At 32.2% G+C, this 14,408-nt stretch overlaps 1 protein-coding gene across 1 annotated transcript; it reads right to left on the reverse strand.

Moving 5' to 3' along the window:
- Nucleotides 1–3,746: 3,746 nt before the first annotated feature.
- LOC108228166 (3-dehydroquinate synthase, chloroplastic) lies at nt 3,747–7,248 on the reverse strand. Its single transcript, XM_017403676.2, has 8 exons — nt 6,733–7,248; nt 6,270–6,420; nt 6,018–6,185; nt 5,694–5,920; nt 5,206–5,329; nt 4,368–4,430; nt 4,145–4,288; nt 3,747–4,015 (listed from the first exon to the last, which is right to left on the reverse strand). Exons 1-8 carry the CDS (start codon nt 7,032–7,034, stop codon nt 3,884–3,886), a joined length of 1,311 nt encoding a protein of 436 aa, XP_017259165.1. The 5' UTR covers nt 7,035–7,248; the 3' UTR covers nt 3,747–3,883.
- Between the last annotated feature and the right edge of the window lie 7,160 nt (nt 7,249–14,408).

Below are 14,408 nucleotides of genomic sequence, written 5' to 3' on the forward strand. Positions count from 1 at the left end.
TGATCGATTTATATCACTTGTACAGTTGTACTACAAACTCTGAGAGACTAAAAAACATTATTCAACATGTTTAAATTTTATTTTATTAAATAAAACAAGTAATATAGTTTTAAATTAAAAATGTGTTTAAATAGTTATGATTTATAAAATATATTACATTTTATTTACAAAACCTCCTTTTAGAAAGAATGAAAAAAAATTATATTCTAGTTACAAAACCTATTTTTATGTGATTTTACATTCCCTTCCGAACATAAAAAGGAACATTGCGTGACATATTTTATTTACAAAACTTTATTATTTTTAATGAAATTTGAACATTTAAAAATATCATTTAGATTTTGTATATCATTTATATTATATTATATATTTTATTATTAGTATTTAATCTTAACCGTTTATCGAATAATGAAATTTAATGATTCATTCTGCAATATTTAGAAGATATAAAATATATAAGTTGATATTCAATTATAAAATCTAATTCTATTTTGTTTATAAATCCTCGTTCTATTTTGTTTAGAAAGTATAGAACATATTTTATTTGCAAAATCTATTTGATTTGGAACATCGAAAATATTTTATCCTGCACTTAAATATTAATTATAGATATTATTATATAATACTGACTCTTCATTCGATGCAAAGTTTTACCTGTCAAATTAATATTTTTCAAGATCATCATATATAAACATATAATTTGAAATTCAAGTTTGAATTGAATTGTAAATCGGTTTAGCGGTTTCTCACATTTCAAATTTGTTTAGCGGGTTCTCACATTTCTACGAGTACTACTGCTAGTTGGAAAAACGTTACGCATTAAATAAACTTTGACACTATTTTAATTTAAGAATAATTGAATGGCAATAATTTCAATAGTGGGCCCAAAGTATTGCTGTGGGCCAGGATGAAATCAGTGGGTTTGAAGAGCACTGAAGATGCATGGTCTGTGGGCTTCCAAGGCAAAGAAAATATCTAAACTAATGGACGAGTCACGAGTCATGACAACTTTACTGGCTGCTGAGATGAGTGCTGACTCAGTCTCTTTCTTCCACGGCCTGACCTTGGAAGTCTAAAAAAGTCTATGGAATCTGGCCCATTTCATCATTTTTACTTTTCAAATATAAAGCCTAACTAATAACGTGTTCTGCTTATAACAAAAATTATAGAAATTAGATAAGAAAAATTATAGAAATTGGATGTTTTTATTTATAATTGATATCGATCGATCTACAAAAACATGTAGCAAGATTTCAAATCATATGTAACTATATTAAAACAAAATATTATATTTATAATAAATTGAAATAATAATAATATACTAAATTTAAAATATAACCAATCATTATAGATAGTATCATCCAAACAAAAAGTCTTACAAGTTCTGTAATTTTTACAAAATGTCTTAAAGATCTAATTTAGTCAAACATTTTAACAAATTTTGAACCATTGGTGATAGAGCTACCACCCGAAAGGCAAAATTCAAGATACCGCCAACAATGTTATGATATCGAAAGTAGCTCGAGAGATCGCGCGGTGATCTCTTGTCCATTCTAAAGAGAATTATTAGAATGTGGGGAGCATAATGTTTCACCTCAGAAATCCATTGAGAAATGAAGCCATAAATACATCGGAAGAAATAAGTCAATACTGATTATATAAGAATTGGTAAATAAATAAATGTTAGAACTCAAAACAAAAAATCGAAAAAACCAGTCGCAGAAATTGAATATGTGTATATAAATGTTAATGAAGAGATATGGGAGTTAACAAGGTTGATGTCGTAATCGGAATCAAGATCTATGGCGACGGTTACTAGTCGGAATTAAGGGTGATGATGCATGTAGATGTGGCTGAGAGCCTGAGATTGTAAACCTAGAGTTTTTTATTACAAAGAAAACTAGCATTTTATCCACAAATCTTTTACTCTTTGGAAACGTCAAATGTCTACAATGTGCCTACGTATTCTTTTTTATAAGGGATCAAGTCATACATAGTTCTAATCACCTAAGAAACCTACTTGGATTCGGTTTCCCCTTTTGCCGCCTTCCTGAAAGAGGCCTAATATGATGAGGCCTAGTCATGGGCCTCAAAGCATGTTGATTGGCCCATGACTTTTGAATCTCATTTGGATTCGGATTCTCCCAAACTCCACACAATTGCCACTACATAACTTACCCTCAATGCAAGGGCGCGTCTTTACTCCCCAATGAGAACTACTCATCAGTCTACAAAGATAGAGCCTTCCAGGGTATGCCTTCAAGAAGATTCCACAAGCTCCTGAAGAGGATTACTCACCAGACTACAGAGCAAGGTCTTCTCGGATCTTCATTCTCTACCTCCCAAAAAGGATAGCTCATTAGAATACAAGATATAGTCCTCAACAGTCTATAGCAAGATCCATCTATACTTAAGGGCGTCCCCCAAGCACAACATGTTCCTCACTGTCCTTTAAATCTTCAAGGAGATCATTTCCATGTAAAACCAGCTAGATACATCTTTCTCCCTCAAACAGGCCGCACCCTCATTGGAGGCCTTCTTGGGGGAGTCAGATATGTGGGCGTGCCCACATATTGTCTAGCCCATACTTGAATGTGTTGGTCCAAACAACATATCTTCTTCTTCTATATGGTCCTAACCCAAAAAGTGTGTCTTCATATATTTGAGTATAACAGCTACCCTCCAGATCTTGGTAGCTTTGAAAATGTTGGCGAGATCTATTATATTTCTTTAACCATAAGTTCCATCTTGCTTGTTTTTTTCTGTTACACGACATGTGTGTATGTAGAAATGTAGGCGCCCTCTAACTCGGGGTGCTCCGAGTCACCGACTGGTTGAAAATCTTTGAGTCACTAACAGCTGTCCTACACTTTGGATAATTTTTAATTTATTTTCTTTCACATAACGTCTTTATACACAAAATCAATGAATTAACCTTTCATAGATTATTTTCTTTCTTGACATGCGAGACAGAGGACCACAGACATAGCGAAATTAAGACCTATAACAAAGAAGAAATCTGGACATAGAAAATAAGTATTCCTAAATAAATCAACAAGTTTGGTTAAGTTGGTAGGGAGGGGTAAAAATACATCAGCAAATTATTTAGGTCGGGGAAGTAGTTGAATCAATCTTTGATGACCATTACTTCCATCATTTCTCTCAGTTTTTGCTCTTTTTCGAACACTCTCTCATATTTTCTCCGACCATCCTTCGATCAGTCACATGCCACTCTAACTATACTTAAGCTTATTTGTTATTAGTGGCAAAAAATACTTTATAGAGCCGTTTGGTTAATCTTAAAAAGAATGTTTTTTTTATAATAAATAAGTGGACTAGAAGTGAGAAGTAAATTAAAATTTAAAAGTGATTAAAATGTTTGAGAAATAAGCAAAAATCCTGAAACAAAAGTTAAATTCTCAACTTTCTATAAGTATTTTTGATTTTTTTTTTACACAAATGAGTCAAGAAAAATAGAAGCTGGTTTTTTAGAAGAAAAAGCCATAAGCTGGTTGCCAAACAGGCACTATGTTTGGCATGAGTTAATCACTTGCTACTTTCACTCTGTTTCTTCTACTTCATTTTTATTACCTCATTCATCATCAACTATTAATAAACCGTTCTCGTATCATAAACACTTTTTCACATAGTTGTTCATACTTTTTTCACACCATCACAATCGCCAATATCTTCCACTGGACATGTAGACGAGTATAACTAATTATATGCGAGTACATCATATGACAGTAAGGAAACCGGATTTATTGAGAGAGGGTAGGCCTGGGTGACAATCCACAAGTTTTTATTAAAATATACACACACAAATTTGTATACATATTTTCACTACCAAAAATAAGAAAGGATACATAGTCCACACTTGGTTTCAGGACTTGCAAAATGCGTGGAGTGTTTCATCAAGTGCTTTCCTGTCATAATCTCCCGTGAAAACGCAACTCCCTAATGGGCCTTTCAGAAGAATCAGTCTTAACAAACCATCTGCCACCTTTTTATCAACCTACCATTTAAAAGAAAGAGCCACTGAGAAATATGTCATTTTTAATCAGAAACTTGCAACTATATTCACTAGTCATCACGCGTATATACTGTTTATTTCACCCATTTCAATTTTCGACTTCATTCTTACCGCCATGACAGACTTGAACATGTCCACAGTCACATTTTCAGGAGGACAAGTGGGCAGCTTAGCCTGCTTTAAGATCTTGTTAGCTCGTTCCACAACTGATTTGTCAATCCAACCAAGACGGTATGACATATCAACAGCCATTACCTGCAAGGAAAAAGGAAAACCAACTTCAGCGTAAAATCGCTGCAAAGATATCCTTAAGGATTAAAGTTGTAAACTGCACCGTGCCAGCTGCAACAGCTTCTCCGTGAAGCCACTCTCCGTAGCCACAACCAGTTTCTATTGCCTGCATATAACATCATGTTATGAAATTCGAATTAGTGTGAAATATAGTAACAAAACTGATCAACTAAGAAAGGCTCCTTAGTCCTTCCCATTATGCACTAGCTAGGGCAGTCAGATGATTTCATTGAACATGCAAGTTTACGATCTCATAAGTGCCTTAACTGAGCAAACACATGTATAAATTGCACCAAGTGATTATGCTATTTGGGCAACAAAATTAGAAATACCCTGCTAATCTTATCCATTTAACGAAATCATGTATAGGGAAAGTCAATATATTAATTTTCTCCAAAAAGAAGTCAATATATTAAAAAACATTCATTCAAACCAAAATTGTACGAGTATAATGTAAAGAGTTGTTCCAGATAAAACATCAGATATATGCACACACTCACATGGGCAGTTCTTAATACAAAACTCTGTTTTTCTTAATAAGTCTTAATCTGTGGTGATACGAGCAAGTATATAAATTTAAATAGCCTTAACTCTTGGTAACATGTTTGCTCCTTGAAAGAAGAAAAAGGAAGAACAAGGTTGAGACTGTCCTAAAAGGTTTATTTTGTAATAGCTGAAATGGTGGTATATCATGCAATATAGGGGTATTGGTAAGATTGATAAAAAACAGAACGTCAAAGGTACTTGTTTAAAATAAATTCATTCAAATTCCAATGACCATGTCAGTGGCAAGCTAGCAAAGGCCTAACTGTTTCAACAGCTCTTCTTAAACATTGGTATTATATAATCTCTAAACAGTCAAGGAAGTTTCTCAAACTTACATGACCAAAAGTATGACCCAAGTTCAATGTTGCCCTAAGTCCACTTTCCTTCTCATCTAGTGATACAACCTCAGCCTTGTTCTCACATGAACGCTTAATCGCATAAGCCAATGCATTAGCGTCCCTGCAGAAGAGTATATTTAGATTCATAGGTGCAATATCTCCTGATGATAATTTACAAGTAAAATGTTTTGGATCATAAAGGCTCATTGGTTCATGCATATTAACAACCTAGTGTATACATCTATTAAGAAAAGAAAGAAAAACAATCCTATATGTTAATTCTCAAGGAATCCTTGAAGCTCATAGTGTTATTAAACTGCAAAACTTAGGGACTTCTTTCTAACATACTTATTATAAGAAAGAATGAATTCTATTGATCGAGAAAGAGTCAAAAAGAGTTGTGCAATTCTATAAACTACTCCCTAAAATTAAAATGCTGCATATTGATCTCACATGCGTAATCAGCTACACAAACTATCGTTCACCTTGCCATTAAAGCATCCATGTTTCTCTCTTGCCATGCAAAAAACTCAGCATCTCTAATAAGGCCATACTTTATGACCTCTGCAAACCCAGATGCCAATTCTCTCTCTGGTAATGTGTTCAGCGTGTCGGTGTCAATCAGCACACTCTGTGGTTGGTAGAAAGCGCCAATTAAATTCTTACCAAGCCGGTGATTTACTCCGGTTTTACCACCAACTGAAGAATCCACCTGATACATATTACAAAAGTGTAGCTCATTATACTCTTTCACACAACAAAGAACACAAAGTAAAGCTTGAGAGGCAATAAAGATATGTGCAGCTGACCTGTGCCATGACAGTGGTGGGAATTTGAATAAAATTAACACCACGAAGAAAGGATGCAGCAGCATACCCACACATATCACCTATAACCCCGCCTCCAAGGGCAACAAACGTACAACGTCGATCCAACCGTGACTCAATTGCCTTGTCATAGACTTTCATGAGTGTTTCCTATCAACAAGAAACATGGGGCGACATCCGTTTAGGCATTACCAAGTAATCCATTCGAAGAAAAAGAAGTTGGAAATTAATTACCATGTTCTTATATTGCTCTCCATCTGGTAAGATAACACTTTCAACAGAAACATTAGGATTTCCGACTGTTAAAGCATGAATAACTTTATCCAAATAAAGTGGCGCAACTTTGGTGTTGGTGACCACGAGAACCCTCTTTCCGTGTACGTGCCTGCAAATGATGAATGTATAACATGAATAATAAAGTGCAGCAGAATTTGGCTACTAATTAAACTAATGATACTCCATTTTAGGCCTATCCCTCCTGAATGGATACTAGTTTGGAAGCCATATAAGGCTAATTACAAAAAATTGAACAGAATTAACACGACGGATACATCTAATACGGATTCAACAGCTACTAGAGCTGCTTTAGTTTGCTTAAAGCTTCTTTACAGAGTGCTATAGCATCACAAATAAATACATTCAAACACATACACAAAGTAATATCTCAAAACCTATCAAGAAAAAACAAAGGGGGGACCTTTGAAGGAGATGGGGTTGGTCGAGAAGCCCGGATCCGATGTAAATGGGGTAGCTCCGATCACCCAAATGAACATCAACTGTAGTAGGGAGAGAAGAAGGTTGAGTTTTTTGATCCATGACGAGTTTGGCGGTAGCAGCCACCTTCAATTGAAGCCGACCCGGCGACGACTTGTGAGAAGATGAATAGGAGATTCCGAAGAGGTGAGAAACGGTGGGATGGGGAGAGAGGAAAGTGGGTGTCTGATTTGGGTAGAAAGATGAGGAGGAGGCGACAGCAGCCATTCCAGTCGCCATTGCCATGGACTTTTGATTTATTTAGGTAGAAGTATCCGAGGGGATGGGGTGGGGGGTTTGGTGAACAAATGCAAGGGGAGGAAGAAGAAGAATAGGATTGATTTCTCTCACTTTCCGCGCTACATGGACAGGGTAGGTGAGGTGAGTAGGTGAGGTGAAGGGGGGTGTGTATACGGATTGCTGAATCCGACTGACCGATCATATTTCGTTCGATCGAATTCGAAATTTGTAACCGATATGTAATTGGATTAAAAAGTATTAAACTGAGTTAATTGGGTTACAGCAAGTCCAATAAGTTACATATCCCATTACTTATAAATAATATAAAATAATGAGTGCTAGTGTGTCTTAGTGATTTAGGTAATCTATTTTTAGTGTCAACTCCAATAATAATCCCTATATTTGTTCTCCTAAGATTATTTTAATAATAAATTTGAGAGAGAAAGGGAAAAGGAGAGAATAGACAAAGAAAGAAGGAGAGAGATGATTATTTTATTCATAAATATTAAATAGGTAATGGCCAGGGGTTACTTATAAATAGGTAATGGCTAGGAGAATTAAGGTTGTGCTAGTGATTTAGGATAACACGAGGATAGTGTTGGAGTGTAATTTTTTTGACACATTACCTAAATTTAAGTTTTAGACATCATATTCATATAGGTAACCTATTGGACTTGCTCTTATAGACGAGCTTTAATGTTTTAAAATCCATCTAATTCAACCATATTAAAAATATGAGAATATATTAAATTTATTCATCATGTCAGATATATTAGTCCAGTCTATTTGATTTTGTTGTGTATGTGTGTTTTTTTATTTCAATATTATAATATATGTTTGCTATTGAAATATATATGATATTAAATTCATGAATAAGAATACGAGATTAAATTCGTTATCAAATTTTGTTTTAGGATATTTATTTTAGGAGCACACAAATATGAATATTATGTCTATTTGTTATTTAAATGTGTTTGTGATCTTAAATTTATCTATTTAAGTAGCAAATAAACATGAATGAGAATATGAGATTAAATTTATGAATACTTATCCATTAGTTTTTACAACTTATTTTTTTAATCTGAATTCAATTTTGTATTTTTATAAGATTATTAATATAATTTTTAGTGTAGAAATTAGATGTTCTAAGGAGATTTAAGAATAAATTGATATTGATATAATATTGATAAATTGTGGTGGACATTGAATCTTATATCATCCCTTAGACAAAGGTGTTTTACCATTCCTTTTTTTCCGTTTCTTTTTTTTTTTTCTAACTTAAGAGATTACGTAGAGTAATGCTAGGGAACCCAAAAAAAGTTTCTAAAAATTATGAAATGATTTGACAGTGCATACATGTAAAAATAGAGTATTTTAATTGGTGTGATTGATGTGAATATAAGGGTGTATTATATTCATTATTTTGATAACCAATCACATTATGTCAATTGTATATGGAAAAATTATTGGGAATTTTTTTTTTGAATTACTAGCAGTTTTAATCTATTAACCAAAATAACTCTATTTTAATAAAGGATAATCTAACTCTAATAATCATACATATTTAATCCCCCCCTCATGTCAAAATAATTGGCTAGTTTTGATTTGACTTAGTTAGGTAATCAACTTATCAAATTTTGACCAACAATTATATATATATTATATGATTAAAGAATATTTTAAAAAACATTTCATTAGAATGCATATTTAATTTATTATAGGATATATTTTTTAATTTTTGAAAATTATAAAAAATAGTCACTTTGACTATCGAAAAATCAAATAGTATTATTACTTTGAGATAGAGGGAGTATCTTTAATAGACATATAGAAAATCAACATTACAAAATAATGTCAAACCAACATAACAAAATCTAGTATTCATCAAAGCAGAACGCCATGACAAAAAAAGACCACTTTAAGTTACAACCTAACCATCACAAATGGCCCCATTGTCAGTTTCCTTATACTCTGCCTACCAGACATATGTATTTGATTCTACTCCACACGACAAGAAATGAGGTTAATTTCAGTTGAAAAGTATTAAACCAAATGAACACTTGAAGTTATTGTTCCTTAAACATCAAGGTACCTTTAAGCTTTTGAAATATTCATGGAAAAAAAAAAGCAAAGATTATTATTACCCATTTTTATGTCCATCAGAATCTTAGAAAAACGTATAACACTCCTAAGAATACGTTTAAACTACTCAACCAAGTAGAATAATTAAAGGGTTTGAAATAGTTGCAAAATACTATAACATCCTAATACAATCCTGTTAAGCAAGGAACAATATATGACTCTCTACATTATCTATTTACTCACACTAAATTCAGTTAATTATATTGATATTAGTTCTTTTAGAAAAAGCAAAAAAAAAAAAACTTAGAAATGGCTTCTTTTAAAGAACCCATGCTAAATCTATTAGCAACTTGCACAGAAATAATAAAAACATACTTCCTAAAGGGTAACTCTCCACTGCTATTACTCAGATTAAAATTATCTATACTTGGTATAAGGTTATCATTGATGACTGCACTACAGTTTAAAAAAAGACCAAAATGCTGGTACAGTCAATGGAATAAATCAACAATAGACTAATTACATTCTTGGCGGCATCCATAAAACTTTTAAAGCACTGCAACTTCCAAAACACTACTACATAAATAAAATGTTTATTGTTCAACACATGAGCAATATTAAGAGCATGAATTATAAGAACTTATTGATATAGAGACGTTAGAAACTCACCATTTACAAAAATCAACAAAGTTCACCACAGTCAGCCACAACTACTGATTTTTTAGAACACCACAAACAGTTTCTACTTCGGATTCAATCTTTTACAACACATCCATTCCAGAAAGAACTACCATCCCAACTGGAAAGATGCGTACATAAAAATAATCATGATTTTTTAGAACACCACAAACAGTTTCTACTTCGGATTCAATCTTTTACAACACATCCATTCCAGAAAGAACTTCATTAAATGTTACAAATATACCATCCCAACTGGAAAGATGCGTACATAAAAATAATCATGAAATAAAGGTTTGTGAGTGTGTTTGAGTACCAGAAATAGAAACATGAATAAATACTTACTCATTCAAATCAGCCATTGCAATGGAGAATTCCGAACCATTAGTGTATGGCGAAGTGACTAACGCGAAAATTAGACTACCTCGCTGTGGCTTAATGTTACAATTTTTATAACCTAATTCAATTTGTTCATATCCATATCCATCATCTTTTCGAAGAACGCGACCTCCATGGACTTTCCGAGATATATCCTATAAATTAATGTCCCTTTGTAGTAAAGAGGTTTCCCACGAAGGGATTTGCAACATTTTCAAACACCTCTATCTTCTTAATGAGTCGAATATAAGGTTGTAAACTTTCCAAAGAACAAAAAAAATTAAAAATAAAACATGAAAATTACCGTTGCATAAAATCTTGAAAGTGCCTCCATACCAAATAAATGGAGATTATTTTGTGTCTAAATGAAAAGTGAAAAAGAACAAATAAAAGTGTCAAGTCTATTAAAAATATACCGGCTGTTTTCGGAAATGTTTTTCCATAAATTCCAATAATCACACGACATGAAAACAAAACATATATAAAAGTTAGTAACTTTAATTAGGTATACAATTCAAATAAACTTGGCAAGCTCAAAAATATACCAGTACACACTTCATCTATTTCCATGTCTAGGTACATCATGTTAGTGATTCTCCTTTTCTTCAACTACAACATTAAAGGGAAACTTTGACGAAAACAAGTTTCTGATACTAATGTTTGTCAGTTATTCTTTTTATCAAAGTTGATCAGACTTTGTAAAAGATGTTCGAATAATATTGATAGTTGATTCTAATTTCAATACTGCATCTTGTATGCGATACTGTTTTTATTTTTTGTGAAGATGAACAACGGAGATGACGCTGTGATTTGGAACAAATGTTCAGTGATTTTTACCTTTTGTGAAGATGAACAGTGCGGAGGAGTAATTCTCTATAACTGTAATGTGCGTATATGTTGTATCTATATTTTTTTTTGATTTAGCTATGTACGGATAAATTTATTTTTGGGTTTAGTTTTGGGGTGTAGGCAGTAGTGGATTGGGTTATGTCTTGCGCTGGGCTTAGTTTGTAGGTTTTTAGATTATTTTAGTTTGTACTAGAATAGCCCTATATATATAAATTTAATTAATGTAAAAATGATAGTGAATCTAATAAAAGAAAAAAACGAAAGAATATATATATATCAAAATTAGAGAGAAATAAAAGAATGAAGAAATATTAATTAATCTCTAACCAAAGGAAAAACCTTTGGTTAGACACATAAAAATTTAATAATTTAAATGAGGAATAAAAATAGAGTTTAAAAAACAATTAAATATATTATATATTATGACCATCGAAATGGTAACACAAGCCATAAAAATGGCACTCAAAGCCATTAACGGCACAATAAAGTCATCAATAATGACCCCCCATAAATGGTACTAAATATTCATAAAGAATATTTATTCAATTACAATCACAATTTAAAACGTAACTATTATAATTAAAGGTAATAAAGAAAGTAACTGACTCAAAAATTATTGAGCAACTCTCAACACTTTTAAAAAGCAATTCAATGAAAAATTAAAGACGCATTTAAGACATATAAATTAAACAATTTCTTGACTAAGATATAACTGTTAGCATATTTGAGAAATGCTAATTTTTAGTTTCTTTTAAAAAACATGATGATATGAAAATTGTAAAAGATTTTCAAGATCTTTAATAACTTAATCTGTAAAAGTCCGAGAAACAAATTTTGTATAAAGATACATAAAGAAAATCATGAACACACACAAACTAATATATTTTATGGTTATATCTAAAGATCTCAATCAATAACAATATTCAGACTCGTCACGAAAAAACAAGAATTTTAATGTAAATTATTCGTACAAAAGACTATACAGGCATCACGAACAAATAATCATATATCTTAAATTCGATAAATTCATAAAAATGCACCTCCATGCAAACTAACTCAAGAAGATATATATCAAAATGAAGAAACAATCCAAAACTAATTTAGCAATAAAAGTGATTCACCGGAAGTCTAAACATGATGGTTCACGAGACAAATAATATATGCTAGATTATGAACAAAGACAAGGAAAATATACAAGTTTGACGATAAATCAAAAAAATTTTATGATTAAAAGAGATTTTAAAATACAAGGATATAAATTTTATGAAGGATAAAACTAACCTGATAGCCTGATACAGATCCTCTTGATTTCGATTTCGATGTGATTTTACAATTTTAAAAAGATAAAACATACTTGAATATATAACTCAACCGAAGGGCATATATGAAGACATGGCATGTCTTGATCTCAAATCCGTTGGCTTAAAACATTTGAGCGTGGTCATCATAAAAGCAAGAAACAAAACCCCAGAGAAAGAATGAGAGCAACTCCTTCCCATACTTATTCATATCATTCTGATCAAAAGTTTGGATCTTTTTCAGCGGAAGGCATGCTAGTTAGGCCGTAGGGTTTTCAGAGAGAGAGCAGTGGGTAGCAGAGAGAAAGCTGCACAATCGCATCAGAGGGGCGCCTAAATATAATATATTTAATTGTTTTTTAAACTCTATTTTTATTCTTTTGTTAAATTATTAAATTTTTATGTGTCTAACCAAAGGATTTTCCTTTGGTTAGAGTTTAATTAATATTTTTACTTTATTTTATTTCCTCTCTATTTTTGATATATATATTCTTTTGTTTTTTTTGTTTTTATTAGATTTACGATCTTTTTTACATTAATTAAATTTTTATATATACATTATTTTCTTGTATACTGATTTATGTGTTGTTTGGTTTTTTTTTTTAGGATACTTTGGAAGCAAGGTTTATGGGACTCCTTCATGGGTATTCTTTTCTCATTCATTTAAACTTTATTGTCTAAACGTCCGGAGTTGTGCTTGCATGACTATCGGTTAGAACTTAGATGATAAACATTCTTGAAAGAAAGATATCCCGGATGCGGTTTATTGTATTTTGATACAATTCATCTACCTGTATGTAAACCTTAAAAAAAACCATCATTCAAATTAATCTATTCCATAAATTCACGACATCACAAAAAGAAAAGGTTATGTAAAATTAAGAACCTAACATCAATGTCAATGGACTTGTGTATACTATTTAGATCTACCCAACAAAAGGTTGATTAGGCAAATGAAAGCAGCAATGCCATGCCAAATATGCACGAGTGAGTAGATCATAGATGTATACATACAAAATAAATATAACCTAAGCAGAGCACTGCTTATTAATTCTGTCACCTGTGACCTATTAAGCTGCTCTAGTTCATCCTTCAAATAAGCAAATAGAGACATCCAATAGGTGTGAAATTAATCACTTCAACAAAGCCTCTTCAAACAAAAACTTAGTACATAGTTCATGTATAAACTAAGGCATCAATCTGAATGCATGAACATTCTGTTGGTTCTTTCTCAAATATAGGTTTAAGAACCCCCAACTCCGAGAAAAGTATATAAATCAAAAAAGATTCAGAGGAATAAAAGTACCACCACACATCATTACTTGATCACTGGAATAAGTCTAAATTTTAGTATATGGTTGATCTTTATATTCTAATGTTAATATTGGATTCATATGAATGCACTAAAGATCTACAGCCATAAACAATTTAGAAAAGTAATTATGTACTTTACACCATTCGTCCTACACGCTTTTGTCACATTGGATTTTTTTCGTATTCTCATCCCAACCAAATCTAGAACTAGCTCGCATATCAGCTATTGCGTGATACTTTCGCTTTAGATACTTCCACCTTGACTCAATGTGAGGATTTGCTTTTAGACCTGCCATAGGTACTTTCATAGCTATCAACTCTTCAGCCCGAACCAAGTAACCATCCCCCCATCCCTTCTCACCCTTCCAATTTATATCAATAGCTACTTCTTGAAGGGTTTCAATGACAGCATGATCCTCCTCATCACTCCAATTTCTCTTATTCTGCTCTCTTCCTGTACTATATATAAAAAGTCAGGAAAAGACATATTAGCATTTAATCAAAACATTGAAGAACATAACTTGTTCAATTCAGCTATAATGTTCTCACTACATTTAATCAGACACCTTGATACCAATTTTCAATGTATAAGCAAGATAATAAACACACAACTCAGCATACCCGTAAATTGCATAAATAGTGAGCCAATGTATACAAATATAAGCATATATTTGTAATGAGAGTATAGATATGATGAGAGTTGCAAAGAGTTACCATGAAAACTTTTCAATGAAGAGAGCCTTGACTATCGAGCAATAAGATACAAAGATGGAGAGTGGAG

The sequence above is a fragment of the Daucus carota genome, chromosome 6, assembly GCF_001625215.2.
Source record: "Daucus carota subsp. sativus chromosome 6, DH1 v3.0, whole genome shotgun sequence".
In the NCBI taxonomy this organism is placed as follows: Eukaryota; Viridiplantae; Streptophyta; class Magnoliopsida; order Apiales; family Apiaceae; genus Daucus; species Daucus carota.